Consider the following 21,673-nt stretch of genomic DNA (forward strand, 5'->3'; position numbering starts at 1 on the left):
GGCAAAACCGTTATAAGCTGTATAAGCTATTTAAAAGCAGAACAAACGAGGAAAAGAGCTCTTTATTGCCAAACAGGCGCTTTTGCATTGCGTTTTGACACTAAATCATCCGCCATTCTCTTTCTGTAAATTCGACTCCTCGTTCTCCTCACGTAATAAAAAAAATTTAATATGACGCATTGTAGCTATGTTCAGTTTTTAATTATAGTGCATGCTCTCGTCTTGAGTAAATTTATAATTATATTTTCCATTTAATTCAAATAAATATTTAATAAAAAAAACGAATAGGCATACATAAAAAAAATAAATGTGGGGACGGTGTCACGGTGGAAAAGAGATGTCACCGGTGTTGCGTCTTAAAACCGGTAACACCGTCAACACCGTCTATCGTGGCAAGCCTAACCACTACATAAATTAAATAGCCAACATCTGCTTTTTACAGTTTTGTCTTGCTTTGCAAAAAAACAACTTACACAACAACAATTTACAAACAAAACATTTCTAACATGCTAGTAGACATTCTAGCCTACCATCAACCACAAATGACCTTAAAATTAATAAGTTGGTAAAACGATATTCGTTGGCCGTTTTTAAGAGCCCCTTCTTGAATCAGGCATGTGTTTTAATGTGCAAATAAATGCAATTAATGTAATTATGTAATTAATAGAGCTGTTGGAATGATTGCTATCATTATTTTTGTCTTAGTTTTTTATTTTATTTGACAGAACAACAGTAAAATGCCAATACTTTCATTTCTGAATGTTGTCTTTTGTTTAGTGGTAAACCCGCAAGAAGAGCTCAGTCCTACTGTTTGCTGGCAGCAGCAGATTTGTGAATGATTGTCATCTTTGGGCTTTGAACCCTGGCTAAGGAGCTGCTGTCAGAATAAACACAATTGGTGTCTGGTGTATTAGACAACAGAACGTTCTGGAGATTATTGACTAACGGATGATTTCAGTCGTCATACAGTAACTGTTGAGGGGTTTTATTGGTCAAAATGTGAACTAATCACTAACCAAGAGAAGGCCTCTTTCCATGGCCATATGTATGAAATGTATAGAACAGGCCTAGAAGAAAACTGTAGAAAAGAGGATACGAACAAGGGTTCGGGAGATTGCTCTGCAGAGTCCTCTCAGCCTTGTTGTCTCTGACAATAAAGTCTCTTTTGGCATCAAAACCCAAGAGCCCAGAATGTTTCTTCAAATGGGGAAAAGGGAAGCCACTACATAACCAGAAAGTAACCAGCTGCATTAGTGCGCGCCTCTGTTTGATGGCGTCACATCATTGTTTGCTGAGATTTATTCAGCCTTTTTGCTTATTCACTAATTTCAGTTGCCGAACATTCGGTGCATCCCTAATACTTTTGATTCATTCTGCACTTTTCTAATACCCAAAGCACTAAATGTAAACAGGAAACTGATGCTAGAAAGTAAGGGCTGATCTGCACTAATCTGGAAGTGGACAAGGACCATTTAAAATGGACAGACCATCAAACTTTTGACTTTGACTAAACCCAACGCACGTCTGAGCCAGCAGAGTCCATGAGATGGAAGATAGCGAGGTGAGAGTATAAATGTCAAATACAACAGCAGCAGCACAAAAGCACTGATGCTTATGGAAGAAGACAATCCCACATTCAGTCAGCATTCACAGTCAATTCAACTGGCCTTCATCAATTATTGGTCCCAGAGAGCCGCTCCAACCCCAGTCAAAACACCTGAACAAGCTCATCAATGGATTCAGGATTACTAAGGCCATCCACCTTATTCCTCAATGAGCAAATACGCCTCTGGGTGATGACAACTTTTGACTGTGGACGATTAAAATACCTCCACGATCTGCTTTTAGATAAATATGCTAGTATTGAGCTACAGTGTGCCTTTGTCTCAATATACTGCACAACTTATTACATTATTTGCATGTGCTTTAAAGCCTTGCCGGTTAAATAACATTATTTTGTCCGTGCGCTGTTCTGGCATGCTCTTCATGAGCGTGTAAACCTATAGCGCATGCTAAACGCCTGCAAACAGCACCTGATTACTGGAGTAAGCTATCTTTGGCGTCTGATTCGCTAATACTGTCGAAAACACACAACGATTACATATGAACACAGACGGTTATGTCTACAGTCAAAGCAAACAATTAAAGGTGTAGTTCACTTTCAGAACAAAAATGCCCCTTGTCATCCAAGATGTTCATGTCTTTCTTTCTTCAGTCGTAAGGAAATTATGTTTTTGGAGGAACACTTTTGAGGATTTCTCTCCATATAATGGACTTCTATGGTGGCCCTGAGTTTGAACTTCCAAAATGCAGCTTTAAAGGGCTCTAAACGATCACAGCCGAGGGAGAAGAGTCTTATCTAGTGTTATCTAGAAACGATTGGTTATTTTCTAAAAACGTTTACAATTTATAGACTTTTTAACCTCAAATGCTCATCTTGTCTAGTTCTCTAGATAAGACCCTTCTTCCTCAGCTGTGATCATTTAGAGCCATTCAAAGCTGCATTTTGGAAGTTCAAACTCAGGGCCACCATTGAAGTCCATTATATGGAGAGAAATCCTGAAATGTTTTCCTCAAAAACACAATTTCTTTATGACTGAAAGAAAGAAAGACATGAACATCTCGGATGACAAGGGGTTGAGTACATTATCTGCAAATTCTGGTTCTGAAAGTGAACAACTCCTTCACGAGAAAAAGGGATGCACGGCTGTAGATTTATTAGATGCGTGCAGCTCTTAAAGAGACAGTTCACCCAAAAATGACTCATCTCTTTTTTACCAAATCTCTATTTGTTTTTCTTGTGCTAAACACAGAAGAATACACTTTGGAGAATGTGGATAACAGTACAATAGCTGGTTCCCACTGACTCTGATAGTGGAGGAAAATAAACCAAACACTATGGATGTAACTGGAGACCAACCACTGTTTGGTTAGCCACACTCTTCAAAATAAGTTTTATTCTCAAAAAAAATCGAGGGTGGTTAAATGATGACAGAACTGATATTTTTTTGTGTTACAAATTATGTAGGAAAATTATTTACGACAAGAGTTTCATAGATTCATTTATGACAAGAGTGCACCTCAAAAATCTCCTTCATAACAGGAGTTCTGACCTTTTTCACAAACAGACTTTCTTGTTGCCTTTTCCCCTATTACACATTAGAAATACTAAGAAATGATATATCAGATGAAAACTTACCATTTCTAAATTCATCCTTTGGAATGCCATTTTAAAATCAGACATTGCATTAACATGGTACATCAAAATCATATTACTAAACGTTCTTGTCCATGAATTATAAAGATTTAAGATTCAATTCTTCATTTTCACGTCTCTGTTCAGAAATGGCAGTAACAGTTGAGGGGTTAATGGATCGTCATGCTCATATATGGATCCATTGTTCTGCCGGTCCATAAATCTGGCACCATCAAAGTTCTCCTTCAATATTCAAAGTGCTAATAGAGACCGAACTTTCCAAGCATATGATACAGAGCTATCTACACAACTAAACAACTTATAGCCCACATACTAATAACAGCCTAGATATTTCATGTAGCTTAATTTGAGCGCATTGGGGAGTCGTTCTCTAAACGTGGAGTATTAAAATTGCTTTTGAAAGCGCGTCCGGGTTTTACTTTCGGTTTCGTTTTAACGACCGCGCGAAACTCTCGACGGCGCTGAACGTCCATTCTACAGTATAAGAGATTACTTTAACAAAACCATTTGAAAGTGGGTGGACACCAACGGGATTTTGAAAAGTGTCCCCAGTGGAAATTATGCCCCTGTGAGTGGATCTCTGCCGCTGAATGATCATCTGATGTGAATGAATGCCGCGTTGAACAGCACATTGAGACAGAGGCGCCATGAATTGCATCTGACAGAATGTGCGCTGAAGATGAGGTTTAAATGGTTATGTAATGTAGGAGAGAACGGCAAACCTGTCACTGCATCAGCTCACAGCAGTCTGTGCAGTAATTAGGCCAGCAAAAGTTTTGCCAAATATAAATCAAATATAATTGGCTGAATCGTATAAATGCTGGATTAAGATCGTGAGGGGGGTCGAATCGAGATCAAGATCTTTTAACGATTAATTGTGCAGCTCTAAGCCAGTGTGTTCAAAATAAGATAATACTTTAAAATAATATGGTAAGACACACCAATTTGCAATATCAAGCAGCCAAATGAGCCGTTTTGTACAGCTAAAAATAGCTGGATGCATGACACCAGAAGCCTGACTCATAAAATGGCCACACCCACTCTTACAGGAAAAAGTAGTTAAATAATCAGTTACTAGTTAGATAATCATAGGCTGCAACCTTAGTTCAAGTATTTGAAGATTTAAAAGAGCAGCAAAAGCATTTCATTTGTACACAATGTCATAAGGCTGTGTAGAAGTGGAAATACTTCAAATCTCTCCTCCATTCACAGCACCACCATAAACCAACCCCATAACCACAGCTTCACCGCCTCAAATGTCTTCTACACAGTGCTCCGCTAGCCTTATCCCCCAGCTGTCCCTAACTCAACATTCAGCCCCAGTTTACCCTCAGGAACTACAACTGTACTCCACTGTTTGCTGTTGTATCAGGCTATATCATGGCATCTTGAAAGGTCAGTTGACCCAAACATGAGTCGTCAGAACGGACCTCGATGGCTCTCACATCACTCATCAATAAAACCCTAATTTAAAGGGGTCCAATGAAGTCTTGGTGTGGTTTTGGTGTGTGCTAGGATAGTCTCCATTCCTGAGTGTCCCAGAATGACAGTATTTTCACATATTTTGTATTATGGCTGCAGCTCTCTCTCCAGTCTGTCTCAAACACTGTTGAGTTTCACCTCCTTCCGAAAACACTGACTGTGCTCTGATTGGTTAGCTGGCTCAGTGTGTGTGCGTTGTGATTGGTGAACCGCTCAGAGCGTGTTCTGGAAACGCCAGTTACCATAGCAGCGGGTTTCATCTGCTTAGAGTATATTTTGCCGGATTCAGACTCTGAGAAAGATTCGAACTCAAGAGCATCCTGCAGAACCTTCACAAGCTCAAATAAAGAGCATTACGATCGGATCTTTTGCTATTATTAATCAATAGTGAAAAAAAAACACTATTGTGGAGCTTCTCTTTTGCTATGTGAGTAAATGAGAACACAAAACAGAACAACATGAGGGAGGATTGTCATTTTGGGCAAACTGTCCCTTTCAAGCCCCTATTCCATAAAAACTCAAACTTCAAAAGACAGTAAGAGGCTCTTTCTGAAGCTGCATATCCAAGACATCTCTGTCATTACACATTCACACGAAACTGTGTGACGTACGAACATATGAACATATGAATCTCCAAGCTGAATTTCATCATCAGGACGTGATATTGAGACGTGATTATCATTATGGGATGTTGTGGCAGTAAGAGTGAGGAAACGGAGTAAAGAAAGTGCTGCTCTCTGTCACAGACCGGGAAGAGGAGCTTTCCTCATGCGCACATGATCAGCTTTACTAAATATCACAACTAACTGGATAAAAAAGGTTGGCTTGAGAAAGCCTGGCTTGAAAGTTTAAAGCAGCTGTAAAAGCTTGAAGTTTTCGAACGTTATATAGATAGATTAGATTATTAGCATGTTGCTAGCATGATAAGAATGTAGTAAGCATGATTCTAATATTTTTCTAGCATGTTTAATATGTTTATAGCATGATTAGCAAGTTACTAGCATTATTAGCAAGTTGCTAGCATGATTAGCAAGTAAATAACATGTCATTAACAAGTTTCTAACATGATTAGCAAATTGCTATCATGATTGGCAAGTTACTAGCATGTCATTAACATCTTTCTAACATGATTAGCAAGCTGCTAGCATGATTACCAAGTTACTAGCATGTCATTAACAAGTTTCTAGCCAGATTAGCAAGTTGCTAGCATTATAAGCAAGTTACTAGCATGTCATTAACAAGTTTCTAGCATGATTAGCAAATTGCTAGCATGATTAGCAAGTTACTAGCATGTCATTCACATCTTTCTAGCATGATTAGCAAGTTGCTAGCATGGTTAACAATTTACTAGCATGTCATTAACAAGTTTCTAACATGATTAGCAAATTGCTATCTTGATTATCAAGTTACTAGCATGTCATTAACATCTTTCTACATGATTAGCAAGTTGCTAGCATGATTAGCAAGTTACTAGCATGTCATTAACAAGTTTCTAGCATGATTTGCAAGTTGCTAGCATGATAAGCAAGTTACTAGCTTGTCATTAACAAGTTTCTAGCCGGATTAGCAAGTTGCTAGCATGATAAGCAAGTTACTAGCATGTCATTAACAAGTTTCTAGCATGATTAGCAAATTGCTAGCATGATTAGCAGGTTACTATCATGTTATTAACAAGTTTCTAGCCGGATTAGCCAGTTGCTAGCATGATCAACAAGTTGCTAGCATGATTAGCAAGTTACTAGCATGTCATTAGCATGACTGACAAGTTACTTGCATGACATTAGCATGACTGACAAGTTACTAGCATGACATAAGCATGACTGACAAGTTACTAGCATGTTTCTAATATGATAAGCATGTTACTAGCATGATTATCAAGCTACTAGCATGATTGTAGTTGCTAGGCTAGGCAAGATAGTTAAATAGATTAGAAATATTAGATAGAATGGCAGTTTAAATTTGAATTTTGACAGTTGGAGTTTGAATTTTGACAGTTGGAGTTTGAATTTTGACAGTTGGAGTTTGAATAGTGTTGGCTCGTTTGAACATTCCCTCAATGTAAGTCTATGGGATTTTTCTGATTTTTAATCTTCAATTTGATGAAAACTATAAATTGGATCAGTTTGAAAAGATAAAGCACTCCAAGTGAGATCAGTCTGAAGAGCTGGACCAAGTTTGGTGGTTCTAGATTGAAAGCTCTAGTAGCAGCATTCAGAAATGTAGTCTAAGTAGAAGAAGAATAAAAAGCTTAAGCAGCAGATCAGTAGGTTGGATTTCTCCAGACAACCTAATAACAGAACTAATGTGAGCCAGGCATATGAGAGATACAGAGTAAGACTCGACTGTTTCTACAGACAGTTTTGCGTTGGCTCTCTGTCTGTGAGAGTTGTGCTCTGCTGCATGTGCGAGTCTGCCCGGTTACACACTCACAGCCAATCAGAGCCTCACGCTGAGGTCACATGACCAGCAGCTCTCTGGGGGCTGTGAATCATATATAATAATACATGAACGAGCTTCTATCTAACATGAGACGCCACAACAGCAGTGCTGGACTCAAACACACCACAGCATCACGCTCTGTTGACTACAGGAGAGAGAACAGCATCCAGTCCGTCTCAAATAACCTGAGGAAGAGCTTTCACGTTCATGTTGGCTTTCACTTCTGAAAGATTGACACTGAGGAGTGCTAATGGACTAAAGAGAGCGTTTCACATGTAGTCATGTGTTCAGTGTTCACATCCATGCTGGACGTTTAATCAGGTTTCAGTGTTTCAGCGCCACCTAGAGCTGCATGTGTGTGTCTGCAGCGGATCTGGACACGTGACCTAAAACTGACGCCTGATTGGCCGACACAAAGGAAAACAGTCCAGACACACACTGGAGAGAAAACACAGTGCGTTTAGTCAGAGGGCAGATGTTCGCTGCTGACATGAGCAGCTCCACAAGAAGCCATTGTTCACAATCCTGCTGGACGAACAGCAACACCTTCACATCTCATCATCTGTCCAAACACACATCTGCCATTATTTATTCCCAGTGCCACTCCAAACCTGAATGACCATGTTCTGAGAGATATTTCATCTGTGTATCACAATTTACATTTTTGTCTGAACTGTCTCTTTAAGATGAGGATGAGCGAACATGGGTTAGAGAGAGAGAGAGAGAGAGAGAGAGAGAGTGAGCGAGCGAGAGCTCCATTTTGCGTGTGCAGAGCGTGTCCGCAGGCCTCCTCTCATACAGCAGTGGATGTGATGGGACATCAAGCTTCTTCTAATAAAGAATAGTGCATTCAGGATGAAGAAAGAAAACACATAAGACGGCTGCTGCCTTTTCATGCTTTTTCAGATTCATCCTGGTATGAATGCAGCTTTTATGGCATAAAAGTTAAATGACAACATGTCACCAAACACAAGAGGAAATGAACTAGAGCACTGTTTTATCAGCTCAACCCCTCTCTGGAGCCAATTCAAGAAATTATGCTAATATTTCAATCTTTTTAATACAGAATTATAGTATACAAGGACTGGCAGAGCTTCAGCCATGACATCTTTTGAGTATAGTTTAACAATTAAGTGATTTTTTTATTTGTCATTATTTAAAAAGAATTATGAATATTATTGATATTTCAGTATAAAACTACAGCCCTTTTCAGCCCTGTCTGTGTATTTCTTCTGTTTAACACACTGTACAATAATGCAACTGCGTATTTTCCACTTTACAAAACATTTTGAGTCTCACCCAGCTAACAATTTTTGGTTTCTAGAACGTTCTGGGAACGTTAGTTTTTGGTTCCCAGGACGTTTCCAATTGGTTAGCCAGGAACGTTAATGTTAAAGTAAATAGAATGATGCCTTTAGGTTAGGGGAACGTTCTATTTACGTTAAGAAAACTTTCCTGGCTAACCAATAGGGAAAACTTTATTTATGTTCCTAGAAGGTTCCCTGAAAGTTCTCTGAAGGTTTCTGTACGTCATCCCGGAGTAAACGGCACAGAAGAAGGACTGAATTATCCTTTACTATGTTAGATTTCTTATTCGTTACTATTAGAAGTACCATATAATAACCCTGAGTTTATGTTTATTTAAGCAACATAAAAACAATGACTTTTTTAAAAATACGTATTTTATTTTACAGACATTAATATGAATAACATTTATTTAAGTTTAACTAGGATAACATTACATCCGTTTCTTACCACTGAACTAACAATGACGTGCTTCCCGTCTCGGTCAACATCACTTTCTCTTCGATTAGTTTATTAAACCCAGTGTTTATGATCTGATTGTCAGACTACGCTCAACCTTGTCTTATTTTTAGCTATATAATTGGAATTATATAACCGTTATAACGCGATTACACCACTTTGATGTCTATACTTTATTAAAAGCTTATTTCGGAAGTGAAATTTTGCAAAAAATAGTTTATGATAAAATATAAATATACATTTCAGCATTAGAATAATCAGAGTCATCTGCAAAGTTTTAATTAGTTTACATGGTTATGACTACTAAAAATAACCAAATGGAAATGTTCTGGGAATGTTCTCATTGGGTTCCCAAAACAAATAACCAAATGGGAACCATATGGGAACGTTCTGTTTGCTGGGTAAATACTAAAAAAATATTATTTTCTTAAAACTACATAAAAACTCCTGTCAGACCAACACAATTACCCCAAATGTTGTCCCAACTAGTCAAACACGGTTTGACTGAACAAAGAGTTTCATATTGTTAGTTTTGTTATAGCTTTGAGGCCTACACTTATATCCATTTTCTGGATATCTTAGTCGTGTAAGATGTTTTACAAACAAAGACTACGGCCCGGTTTCACAGACAGGGCTTAGACTAAGCCAGGATTAGGCCATAGTTCAATTAGGACTTTTAAGTCATTTTTATAAAGGTGCTTAGAAAAAAAAACATTACTGGTGTGCATCTTAAGACAAAACAAAGGCACTGGTATATTTTCAATCAATCAGTGCAATTGTATTTCAGTTGAAACAGCTCAGACTTACGTTTTAGTCTAGACTAGGCTTAAACTGTATCTGTCAAACTGGGGGAATGTTGTCTGCATGTTAGACTAAAGCATCCATTAGGTTCCTACAACTATAATCACTGTTTGTCATTTTGCAAATGAACACAAAATAGATCACGTGGTGACTTTTTACACACTTTTTAAATCCAGAAAACAGAAAAAAATAAATTCCCTCAATGGGAGAAATTGTTGTTTCAGATAATAATGTTTCTGTTGGCAAAATAAGACAATCAGCATTGCATGAACAAATGTAGATTGGTTAAACGAGGTATCGTTACTGAGAACAACTAAAATACTAGTGTTGAGAGAACTTAAATTCTCAAGTTGTCTTATTTTTTTTTACGTTTTCTCAACTCTTTATTTTTTGCAGTGCACAAAAGATGATATTCTGAAGAACGCTCGTGACCAAACAGTTGACGGGAGCCACTGACTTTCACAGCATAGAAAGAAAACACTATGGAAGCCAGTGGTTGTCGTATGTTTGCCAAGATACACCTGCAGGTTTGGACCAACTTGAGGGAGAGCAAATGATGACAGAATTGTGTTTGTTGTTGGGTGGACTCTCACTTCAAAGCTTCTCGTTACAAATGAGTGTAACTGTTGTGAAATGTGTGAGTTCATTACTGTGAATCACTGCTTCTGTCTCTACTGTGGTTTGCCAGAGCACTGCAAACACATGTACACGACCAGTCAAAAGATTCTGAACAGTAAGATTTTTAATGTTTTTTTAAAAGAAAACCAAACCAAAACTTGCATTTAATCGATCCCAAGTACAGAAAAAAAAAAAATCAAAATTTTAATATTTAAAATAACTGCTCTCTATTTGAATATATTTTAAAATGTAATTTATTCCTGTGGTTTCAAAGCTGAATTTTCAGCATCATTACTCCAGTCTCCAGTGTCACATGATCCTTCAGAAATCATTCTAATATGATGCTTTGATGCTCAAAAACATTTAATATTATTATCATCATCAGTATATTTAAAACAGATGAGTACATTTTTTTTAGGATTCTTTGATGAATAGAAATATCCAACATGATCCAAGCATCACATAAAATAAAAAGCTGTTGTAACATAATACACTATACCAGTGGTTCTCAACTCTGGCCCACGAGTTTAGCTCCAACCCTAATCAAACACACCTCAACAAGTTAATCGAGGTCTTCAGGACCACTAGAAACAGAGATTGTCTTATGGTGTGTTCAAGTCATGTCGGATACGAGTGGGAAACTCAAAATTGTCTTTAAGCCCAGAGTTTCCGAGTCAGTGAAACAAACGTGTCAGATGCAATGGACGCAGCCAAAGACAATAAATACACGGTGGTAAATGTACTGAAATGAATAAAATCATTATTTTGTTCAGTTTACATCACCTTCTTAAACTGAACAAAAACAGAAAACAGCTAAAACACAATGATGCACATTCTTTATTTGTCATTTTGTAGATGCAGTTTAAAAAATTTTTTTTTTAATTTTCTGTAGAAAAGGTAAATCACCATCTTGTTCCGACCAAAGTGATGTTGTATTGAAGACTTGTCAACTCGTAAGTACTAACGTCCCAGGAGGACCTGAATGCAGCATTATTATAGGGAGATGAGAGGGTCTGTATACTATTGGAGAAAGTCTAACGGCTAACTTGGATCACGTGTCCCTAAATAACCAATCACATTACAGCCTTGACGTCACTGATTTCAGAGTTGCACAACACCAAAGTGTTCACGCAACTCATGTCACTTGGCGGCCATCTTTGAAACGCAATCTCTTTGAATGGGGAATCAAAGTTTTCCTCACCAAATTTCTTATTTGAAATCACCAATGAAATCTAAAAACTGCCTCATAAATATGGTTCCTTGTCCTTCAATAGCGTTAAAAAAAGCTTATTTTTAGGCTAAATCAGCCAGTGCACACAAGCTCCTTCATTAAGAAGGTGGGGCTTCACGGCCATAATGACATTGCATTTTCCCCATTCAAAACTATACCAGTGACATGTCTTGAGTATTCTACAGTCTTTGACAACACTCAGTCGCCGTTTATGGATACCATAGAAATGAATGAGAAGTGCATTAAGCTGAATCCCATCTGTCTCTTATGAAACAGCATGGTAAACTCTAAATATAGTTCAATCCAAAAGTAGCCTATTGTTTAGTGTAAAACATGTTGAAGATTAGCAGATAGGCTGTCGATTTATTCAATGATAAGCCGTTTCCTCTATAAAGCTGTCTTCTTTTCCACATACTGCCAGATCAGAAGCATTAGCTTTAACCGTTACGCTTTTTTTGTCTAATGGTATCAGGATTACCTTCTAGTGGCTTTGCTAGTAATTTCCAGGCAGGTGAGTTTGATCAAAGTTGGAGCTAAACTCAGGAAAATGGATGGAAATGGCCAAAGTTGAGAACCCCTGCACTATGCCAAAAAAAAGCTTTATTTTTTGGGGGGAAGAAATGATAGAAATTAATACTTTTATTTAGCAAGGATGCTTTAAATTGATCAAAAGTGATGATAAAGACATTTATAATGTTACAAAAGATTATTTTCTCTTCATCAAAGAAACCTGAAAAAACATTCTAGCCAGCTGTTTTCAACATAACAATAATAAATGTTTCTTGAGCAGCAAAGCATCATATTAGAATGATTTCTGAAGGATCATGGGACACTAAAGACTGTAGTAATGATGCTGAAAAAGATCTGCTTTGAGATCACCGAAATAAATTAAAATTGAAAATCTATTCAACTAGAAAACCACTTATTATTTCTAAATTGTGTCGTTTCTTTACTGTAGTTTGGATCAAATAAATGCAGGCTTGGTGAGCAGGAGAGACTTCTTTAAAAAACATTAAAAATCCTACTGTTCACAAACTTTTGACTGGAAGCGCACGACAAAACGATCAATTGTTTTCCCCCTCTCATGTTTAAATCTGTCCTGTGCGCATCACGTTCTGTTTTGTGTACAGTCGCACATGATATTAGATTAGAGGAGGTGATCCAGAGCACTAGCCCTTAACAGGCGACACAGCGTGTCCACTCCAGATTTCCAGTGCTGTTTACACTGCAGGAGGCTCTTCAGATGATTCGGCTCTCAATCCTCCAGAGAACTCACTAATGCAGAGCAGCCCACGCTTCAGCACACCTTTCAGGAACTGACATGCCTTTAGGGCAACTATGAACACATAAAACCTTGAGCGCCTGTTTACACCTGGTCACTTAATGGGCCTCGTTCCTGAAACTTGCATCAATATACAAGTAAATTCAGAGTAATTTGCACGTAAAACAGACTCCTCTGGATTCTAAAACACTTCAGATTTAGTCGTTTGTTTTATCCAGAAAGCAGTGGAATATTCTGGACTTCTCAGGGTTGGCTCCAGTATACTGCAAAAAAAAGACTAATAAACCCATATGCCCAACAATAAATATTCATAGTGTGTCCACTCTCTTCTGAAAATGGCCAACCAATATATCTAATGTTGAAGAACATTACTGAATTTATAAACGCAGTAACCAGCTAAATTAAATGGTTAGTTCACCCACAAATGAAAATTAGCCCATTATTTACTCACCCTCCAGGCATCCTGGGTGCATATGACTTCCTTCTTTCAGACGAATGCAATCAGAGCTATATTTAAAAAATTATCCTGGCTCTCCCAAGCTCTATCGTGGCAATGGGTGAGTATTTCTGTTTATCAGTCCAAAACAAGTCCAATAAAGTGCAACTATCCATAGTAAAAAGTGCCTCAAATGGCTCCGGGGGTGAATAAAGGTCTTCTGTAGCAAATCCATGCGTTTTTGGAAGAAAAACATCCATATTTAAAACATAATAATCACTTTAATCTAGCTTGCGCAAACTGTTGTACATGAAAGCCATTCTGGGAGGATGACGTCGGACGTTGGCTTCGCGTATGCGCCAAGGAGTCTCCTGAAAACCAACGTTTGTTTACAGGAGCAAAGGAAGCAAAGTCTCCTCTTGGCTTATATCGAAATCCTCTGCGCGGAGCTGCTTCTGTGTACAACTGTTGGCGCAAGCTAGATTAAAGTGACTAATATGGTGTAAATATGGATATTTTTCTTACAAAAATGCATGGATTCACTACAGGAGGCATTTATTCACACCCCAGAGCCATTTGAGGCACTTCTTATTTCTTATTATAGATGGATGCACTTTATTGGACTTGTTTTGGACTGATGAACAGAAACACCCACCCATTTCCGTGATAGAGCTTGGGAGTGCCAGGATAATTTTTAATATATCTCTGGTTGTTTTCATCTGAAAGTCATATCCTAGGATGCCTGGAGGGTGAGTAAATAATGGGCTAATTTTCATTTTTGGGTGAACTAACCCTTTAACTTCTCTATTGTTGTTCAGTCGTTGTACAGTTATGGCTGAGTAAAAAGTGCCAGGGATGAGCACTTTGTTTTACCCAAAGTTGAATGGTTATAAAAATACAATGATGAAACATAGTTATGGAAGTGAATCAAAATGCAGCGTCATTCATTTGCCAAAAGGAACACAGGACGTTTTATGCATCGGAAGGAAGCATTTTTCTGTACCAACTAAACACAAGTTTAACAGAGTTCACGTCAACAAGCGTGAACACATATGTATATTGCATTAGCGCTGTCAAATCTGACTATAACATGTCATGAAGTCTATAGAACACATTAATTATTTTAATACTTTAGGAGGAGTAAAATCGACATATGTGGTTTCAACAACCAGATGCATTGACATTTGTCCAGTTTCATCTGGAATGTGTCCCAGATCACATCTGGATCTGCTTTGAGTGATCATTTACACCTGATCTTTTCACAATCATATAGCCATCCGATCAGAGAAAACGCATGTGAACAGGTGGAAACAGTCCCTTAGTGCTCCCAAATGACTACCGCTCATCAGAACCAGCAGATAACCACTTCCTTTGGTTCATGGCCTCTCATCCTGCTGATCACACTGACATGAGGAAAACGGTGCGAGAATCTCAGGTCTGAATGGGAGGAATTGCTCCCTTATGATATCAGGATGAGGACACCCAACATTTCTCCTATATCGGCCCCCGCTGCAAACGGGTGAACACACACACACACACACACACACACACACACACACACACACACTCACACACTCACACACACACACACACACACACACACACACACACACACACACACACACACACACACACACACACACACACACACACACACACACACACACACACACACACACACACACACTCACACACACACACACACACAGGAAAACCACCTGAACTACAATCTGAGAGTGTGGACCACAATAATCTTCATTTGTACCACTTCTGAATGTGGCATGGATTGATTTTTAAATCTGATTCTGTGGCTTTTGCCTGGAGAAATGAAACTGTGTTTGAGTCAGATATGCCCAAGATTCAGATTTTGTCCGTCAGTGTCAGTGAAGATGTCACTATAGGTCACGACTGCTGCTTTCTCAAGGGCTCTGAAAGATAAACACAGGCTAGAGCTGGACAACATCAGCAATTCAGTTCACCATCACAATGGACATCTCAGTTCTATCTAGATGTAAGCTTGTTAAGATGCCAACATTAACATCCCAGACAAAACTGATACTAGCCTGACTAAAGCAAACACTCTCGTGTGAACAGGCAGTAATAAAATAACAACTAAAAACTCATTACAAACAGCAGGACAAAAGTGGACACACACTGAAACACACACATAGAAAGCCATTAGGTGACAGAAGCTAAACACGTCAGATCATTTCTAGGGATGTAAGGGTGTTTTCAATTTTGTGACATTCTGATAGCAAAACTGTCTTGATATTATCGTGGTCACGTGACAATAATTTCTAAAATATATTTAAACTTCTTATTCTAACATAAAAGGTCTTTGAACAAAGTAAAACCGAAAGCCCAGTACATCTTAATCCCTTCATCAAGTCGTTTCAAAGCAAAGCAGGCACTTCATTCAGGCGATCAGCTCATGATCCGGTGTTTTTCCCGCCTCAGAACGGCTCTGTTCACAGTGAATGAACGCAGTGAATTCCTTTATTGCATCTGCTGGGAACGCAGTGGCCACCAGCTATGCTTCACGCCAGATGATTACAGCATTTCACTAGATTTGTAGTGAGATGTGTTTTTGTGAGCCTGCTTTCGCTTAAAGCTGGAGTTTTCCATCAAAATGAAAGTTTAGAAGTGCAGTATGAGTTGCTGACAGCGAGTGGTTTAAATGGGTGACGTTACTGCAGTCCAAGTTCAAAACACCTCTTTCAAGTGTAGAAACTAAGAAAGAAGTACTGTAATTTGCCTACTGTAGCGTCAGAGACAGAAAACCACAAATAAAACGAGGGCTGAGTCCCCTTTAAAACTCAGGTACAAGTCAATTCCCAAATTTTCTTAGTTAAGAACATGGGTTGGAGCTCTTAAAGGAGCAGTTCACTTTCAGAACAAGAATTTGCAGATAGTGTACTCACCCCCTTGTCATCCGAGATGTTCATGTCTTTCTTTCTTCAGTCGTAAAGAAATGGTGTTTTTTGAGGAAAACATGTCAGGATTTCTCTCCATATAATGGACTTCTATGGTGCCCCGAGTTTGAACTTCCAAAATGCAGCTTCAAAAGACTCTAAATGATCCCAACTGAAGAAGAATGGTCTTTTCTAGCAAAATGATTGGTTATTTTCAAAAAACATTTACAACTTAAATACATTTTAATCTCAAACTCTTGTCTTGTTGAGCTAGACAAGATGCAAATTTAAGGTTAAAATTTGTATAAATTGTAATTTCTTTAAGAAAATAACCCATCGTTTCACTAGATAAGACTCTTTTTTTGCTCAGCTGTGATGGTTTAGAGCCATTTAAAGCTGCATTTTGGAAGTTCAAACTCAGGGGCACCATAGAAGTCCATTATATGGAGAGAAATCCTGACATGTTTTCCTCAAAAAAAAAAAACACCATTCTTTACGACTGAAGAAAAAAAGTCATGAACATCTTGGATGACGAGGGGGTGCCTACATTATCTGCAAATTCTCGTTCTGAAAGTGGACTACTCCTTTAATTGTGATCTTTCATTGTGCATTAGACAGAAGAATTTAACTTTACCATATAAAACTTTTTCATTTTTTTCCAAGTCTTCATTTGTCTTTTTTTTTTTTTTATCACAATAAATATTGTATTGCGGACGTCATATTGAGATATTATCACACAGTGAGGTTTTGATATAGTTACATCCCTCGTTATTTCAGGCCCAAAAGTCTTGCATGCATTTGAAATCTCTCTGAATATCTGCGGTCTGTCCCAGAGCAGCGCTGCTGCGTTTGACCCAATCTATTACTGTCTGCTCTCTCAGGACCACACCTCTGTCCCATCATGTCTCTGTGTTCGCTCTCAAGCTAATGTGTGGCTGTGGCGAGTGTGGTGCATTATGGGATGACGTGTCTCTGCTCTTCCTGCTGTAAAATCCAGTGAAGCACAGTAGCGTCAGACGCAATTATTACCATCTCCTTCTCTCGAGTCATGATTGGATCCGACCGCTGAAAGTCAATTCGCTGTTTTAACGTAAACTAATGCATTTGTGAGATGATAGCTGGGGGCGCTCATGCTGAACATGATGAAGTCATGAGACAACAACAGTACATACTATGGTTCAAAACAAACTAAAACATATAGATGGCATAGAGTAGTTACAGTACACTACACCTAGTAAACAGAGCACCAGCTCTTTGAGTCACGCTTTAAAGAAATGAAGTCTAACGCATCTGAGCGTTTGATTTTCAGTTTTAATTGAACTCTGATGGGAGTTTCTGTGGCTGACAGACTCCAGAGCTCTTCTCTTCATTTCTGTTGAACACCTGCAGCAGTCACACAGTCCTCAGCACTTCTCATGCATTAAACCACACGCCACAGTTCCTGTTCATCACGCTTCGTCAGCTACATGTATGTCAATAAAAGCCTAAACTACATGTGTTGATCACAGCAAGCGGACAACGTCTATAAGTGATCCTGGACCACAAAACGTTGTAGTCTTAAGTCACACGGGTATATTTGTAGCAATAGCCAACAACACATACATGGATGAGGGTCAAAATTATTTTTCTTTATGCCAAAAATCATTAGGATATTAAGATCATGTTTCATAAAGATATTTTGTAAACTTCCTACCATAAATATATCAAAACTTAATTTTTGATTAGCAATATGCATTGCCAAGAACTTAATTTGCACAACTTCAAAGGCGATTTTCTCAAGATTTTGATGTTTTTGCACACTCAGATTGCAGATTTTCAAACAGTTGTTTTTCAACCAAATAGTGTCTTATCCTAACAAACCATTCATCAATGGAAAGCTTATTTATCCAGCTTTTATGACCCTTATGACTGGTTTTGTGGTCCATGATCGCATATGTGACCCTGGAGCACAAAACCAGTCTTAAGTCACTGGGGTATATTTGTAGCAATAGCCAAAAATACATTGTATGGGTCAAAATGATCGATTTTTCTTTTATGCCAAAAATCATTAGGAAATTAAGACCACGTTCCATGAAGATATTTTGTAAAATTCCTACTATAAACATATCAAAATGTAATTTTTGATTAGTAATATGCATCGTTAAGAGCTTAATTTGGACAACTTTAAAGGTGATTTTCTCAATATTTTGATTTATTTGCACCCTCAGATTCCAGATTTTCAAACAGATGTATCTCAGCCAAATATTGTCCTATTTTAACAAACAATATATCAATAGAAAGCTTATTTATTGAGTCCAGGGTCACATATGTACTTTTTGAAGCTTGACCATTTTGATTGCACGGACTTTCAATGGATAGAAATCTTTGAGGCTTCAATAAAAGCTCTAAATAAAGTCAAAGTCTTACGCTTCTGGCACGATATGCGGGAGAGTAAATGATGGCAAACTGTTCATTTTTGGGCAAACTATCACTTTAAAGCTGGGCACCGACAGCACTATGGTTAAATCGAATTAACTAAATGATTCAGAAAGAGAAGAATGACTCTGTGGCGACTTCAAACTGTAAGAATGAAAGCAGTGATGTAGGTTTTTCTGAACAAAATCACCATCAGTGCACTTCTTTCTTCAAGCGGCAGCTTCATATCAGGCTGAGGCCCATAATGACTCTAATGAGGAGCATCCGTAGGGAAAAATGCATGCGATATGACTGATATCCGCTTATTATCTATAACACTTTACTCAGTATTGTGCAAGATCAAAACGTAACCAACCTTTGGCAGTCAGATTAAGAAAAAAAAAAGAGCTAAAAGATAGATGCTAACAATCATGGCTGAACCTCTGTCAGAACAGAACAGAAACAGCTCTATTACAGTAGCATGTCTTCAGGCTCAGCAGTGTAGTAATGTCCATGACACAGCTGGACTCGTTTATATGTGTGTGTGAAACACTGCTCGTGATGCTGCTTCAAAGCCAGTTTATAATCAATGTCGTTTTTTGTCGCATTGAGTGCATCTGCGCATGCGCAGCAGATCACACCCATCAGCAGGGCTCAATGTCTCTGATCAAACCGCTAATATAGTTTAATACAAACGGCTATTCTGGTGTAAAACAACAATGGAGTAGCATTGAGGATGATGTAAGGTTCATTATGATGTTAAACGACACCGACCTTGTATACTTGTCCGTAGGTGCCATTGCCGACCACTTCCACCAGCTCAAAAATGCCAGCAGGGTCCTGAAATCACACAAATGTCCATCATAGAGGTTAATAAGACAGACTTCAATGCTCTGAGAGTTGTATTGAATGTTTATGAGTGCTGATAAAGTGCTGAGCCGCTCGCTGTATTTTCCGCTTTCCGCGAGAGGAGCGGCCAACAGACAAAGGGCCGCCGAGACAATACACACTGGAGCTCGGACACAGCCCTGACCGCACGAGCGAGCCCCAAACACCGCTGAACACCCGCAGAAGAGCGGCCAGAGGATGCACTTACGCGCAGAGAGGCGAGGTCTATGTCCACCAGGCTCTTAGCAGGAGAGTCGTTCGCCATCTTTCACCGATTGTTCGAGTCTAAAGCGATGCCGTGTTTATTCCCGTCCGTTTCAATCGTGTGGCGCGCGCTCGACGCCGCTGATCATCGTTAGATTTGTGTCGATAATCCTGAGAGAGAGCGCAGGCCCTGCAGCGGTCGCTCTATTGTTCGCGATGACGATGATGATGATGATGGCGGTGGTGATGAAGTGCAGCTGAGTCTGGGTCAGTCCATGGCGGAGGAGTGGGCAGAGAGAGAGAGAGAGAGGGGTGGGACTCTGTTCGAGCAGACACTCCAAAAAACACAATACATGACACACACACACACACACACATATATATATATATATACATCACAATAATGCATTTACTGTAATACAAAAACATTTACTTAAAGGAGTAGTTCACTTTCAGAACAAAAATTTACAGATAATGTACTCAGCCCCTTGTCATCCAAGATGTTCATGTCTTTCTTTCTTCAGTCGTAAGGAAATTATGTTTTTTGAGGAAAACATTTCAGGATTTCTCTCCATATAATGGACTTCTATGGTGCCCCTGAGTTTGAACTTCCAAAATACAGCTTCAAATGACTCTAAACGATCACAGATGAGGGAGAAAAGGGTCTTATCTAGCCAAACGATTGTGATGTGTTAAAAACATTATATATATATATATATATATATATATATATATATATATATATATATACTTTTTAACCACAAATGCTCATCTTGTCTAGCTCTGTGTGTACTCAGTGTAGAGATTGAAAAGTATATAAATTGTAAATGTTTTTAGAAAATAACCAAATATTTTGCTGGATAAGACCGTTCTTACTTGTCTGTGATCGTTTAGAGCCCTTTGAAGCTCCATTTTGGAAGTTCAAACTCAGGGGCACCATAGAAGTCCATTATATGGAGAGAAATCCTGGCATGTTTTCCTCAAAAAAACACCATTTCTTTACGACTGAAGAAAGACAGACATGAACATCTTGGATGACAAGGGGGTGAGTACATTATCTGTAAATATTTGCTCTGAAATTGAAATACTCCTTTAAATAAGTAGGACATCATATCGTATTGATATCTTTTTTTTTTTTTTTTTTCAAGATAATACACAAGCATCTCAAGGCACAATTGTCAATCAAATTATTACAAAACAAAAAAATGGGGGAAAAAATTAAATAAAACATACACAAATAAGTGGGTATATTAAATGCCCACATTCATATGAACATATAATCACAATAATATAAACATACAAATAATCATCTAAACAAGCAGAGGAAAAAAAGATAAGGAACAACAGACAAAAAAAAAAAAATTATCCAAAACCTGCATCCTTAAAGTATTCCAGAAATGGGCTCCAAGATTTTATAAAAAGATCTGGTTTCATTCGAACTCCAAATTTAACCCTTATTGATATATTTTATCTCATTATACTGATTAAAACAAAAAAAACATTGTGAAAAACACAAAGATGAATTCATTAATATACATTATAAAAAGATGTTTCTTGATGCTGATTGGTCAATAGCTGTGCGTTTATTTACAGTAAAGCATGGCTATAATGCTTCACTGAACACACCCTTAACAACATAAACAATCAAAACTGGCACATAGTATTTCTTTCAAACTATAAGTGCATCCCAGCTCACATACTTATGCACTATGCTGGTTATTAGTCTAAATAATGTCAATAGTGTGTTTACACTTAAAGTTCAGTATGAAAAAGTGCACTATTGATGGCTAGACACTGCTTAATTAACTCAAAACAAATTAGGTGTGGAGTGTTGGGTGCTTCATATACTCTATTGTCACAGCTTTAAAGGAACACTCCACTTTTTTTGGAAATAGGCTCATTCTCCAACTTGAGTTAATAAGTTGAGTTTTACCGTTTTGAAATCCATTCAGCCGTTCTCCTGTTCTGGCGATATCACTTTTAGCATAGCTTAGCATAGATCATT

At 38.2% G+C, this 21,673-nt stretch overlaps 1 protein-coding gene across 1 annotated transcript in view; it reads right to left on the reverse strand.

Annotated features, from left to right (window-relative positions):
• The window catches only part of map4k4 (mitogen-activated protein kinase kinase kinase kinase 4), a 58,378-nt gene extending 38,345 nt beyond the window's left edge, over positions 1-20,033 (reverse strand). The window contains exons 1-2 of the mRNA XM_073845673.1: positions 19,673-20,033; positions 19,351-19,416 (exon numbers count right to left, since the gene is read on the reverse strand). Of these exons, the coding sequence (XP_073701774.1) occupies positions 19,351-19,416; positions 19,673-19,729 (123 nt within the window). The 5' untranslated portion in view covers positions 19,730-20,033. The remainder of the gene's footprint in view (positions 1-19,350; positions 19,417-19,672) is intronic.
• Positions 20,034-21,673: the final 1,640 nt, after the last annotated feature.

This window comes from Garra rufa, chromosome 8 (genome assembly GCF_049309525.1).
Source record: "Garra rufa chromosome 8, GarRuf1.0, whole genome shotgun sequence".
NCBI lineage: Eukaryota > Metazoa > Chordata > Actinopteri > Cypriniformes > Cyprinidae > Garra > Garra rufa.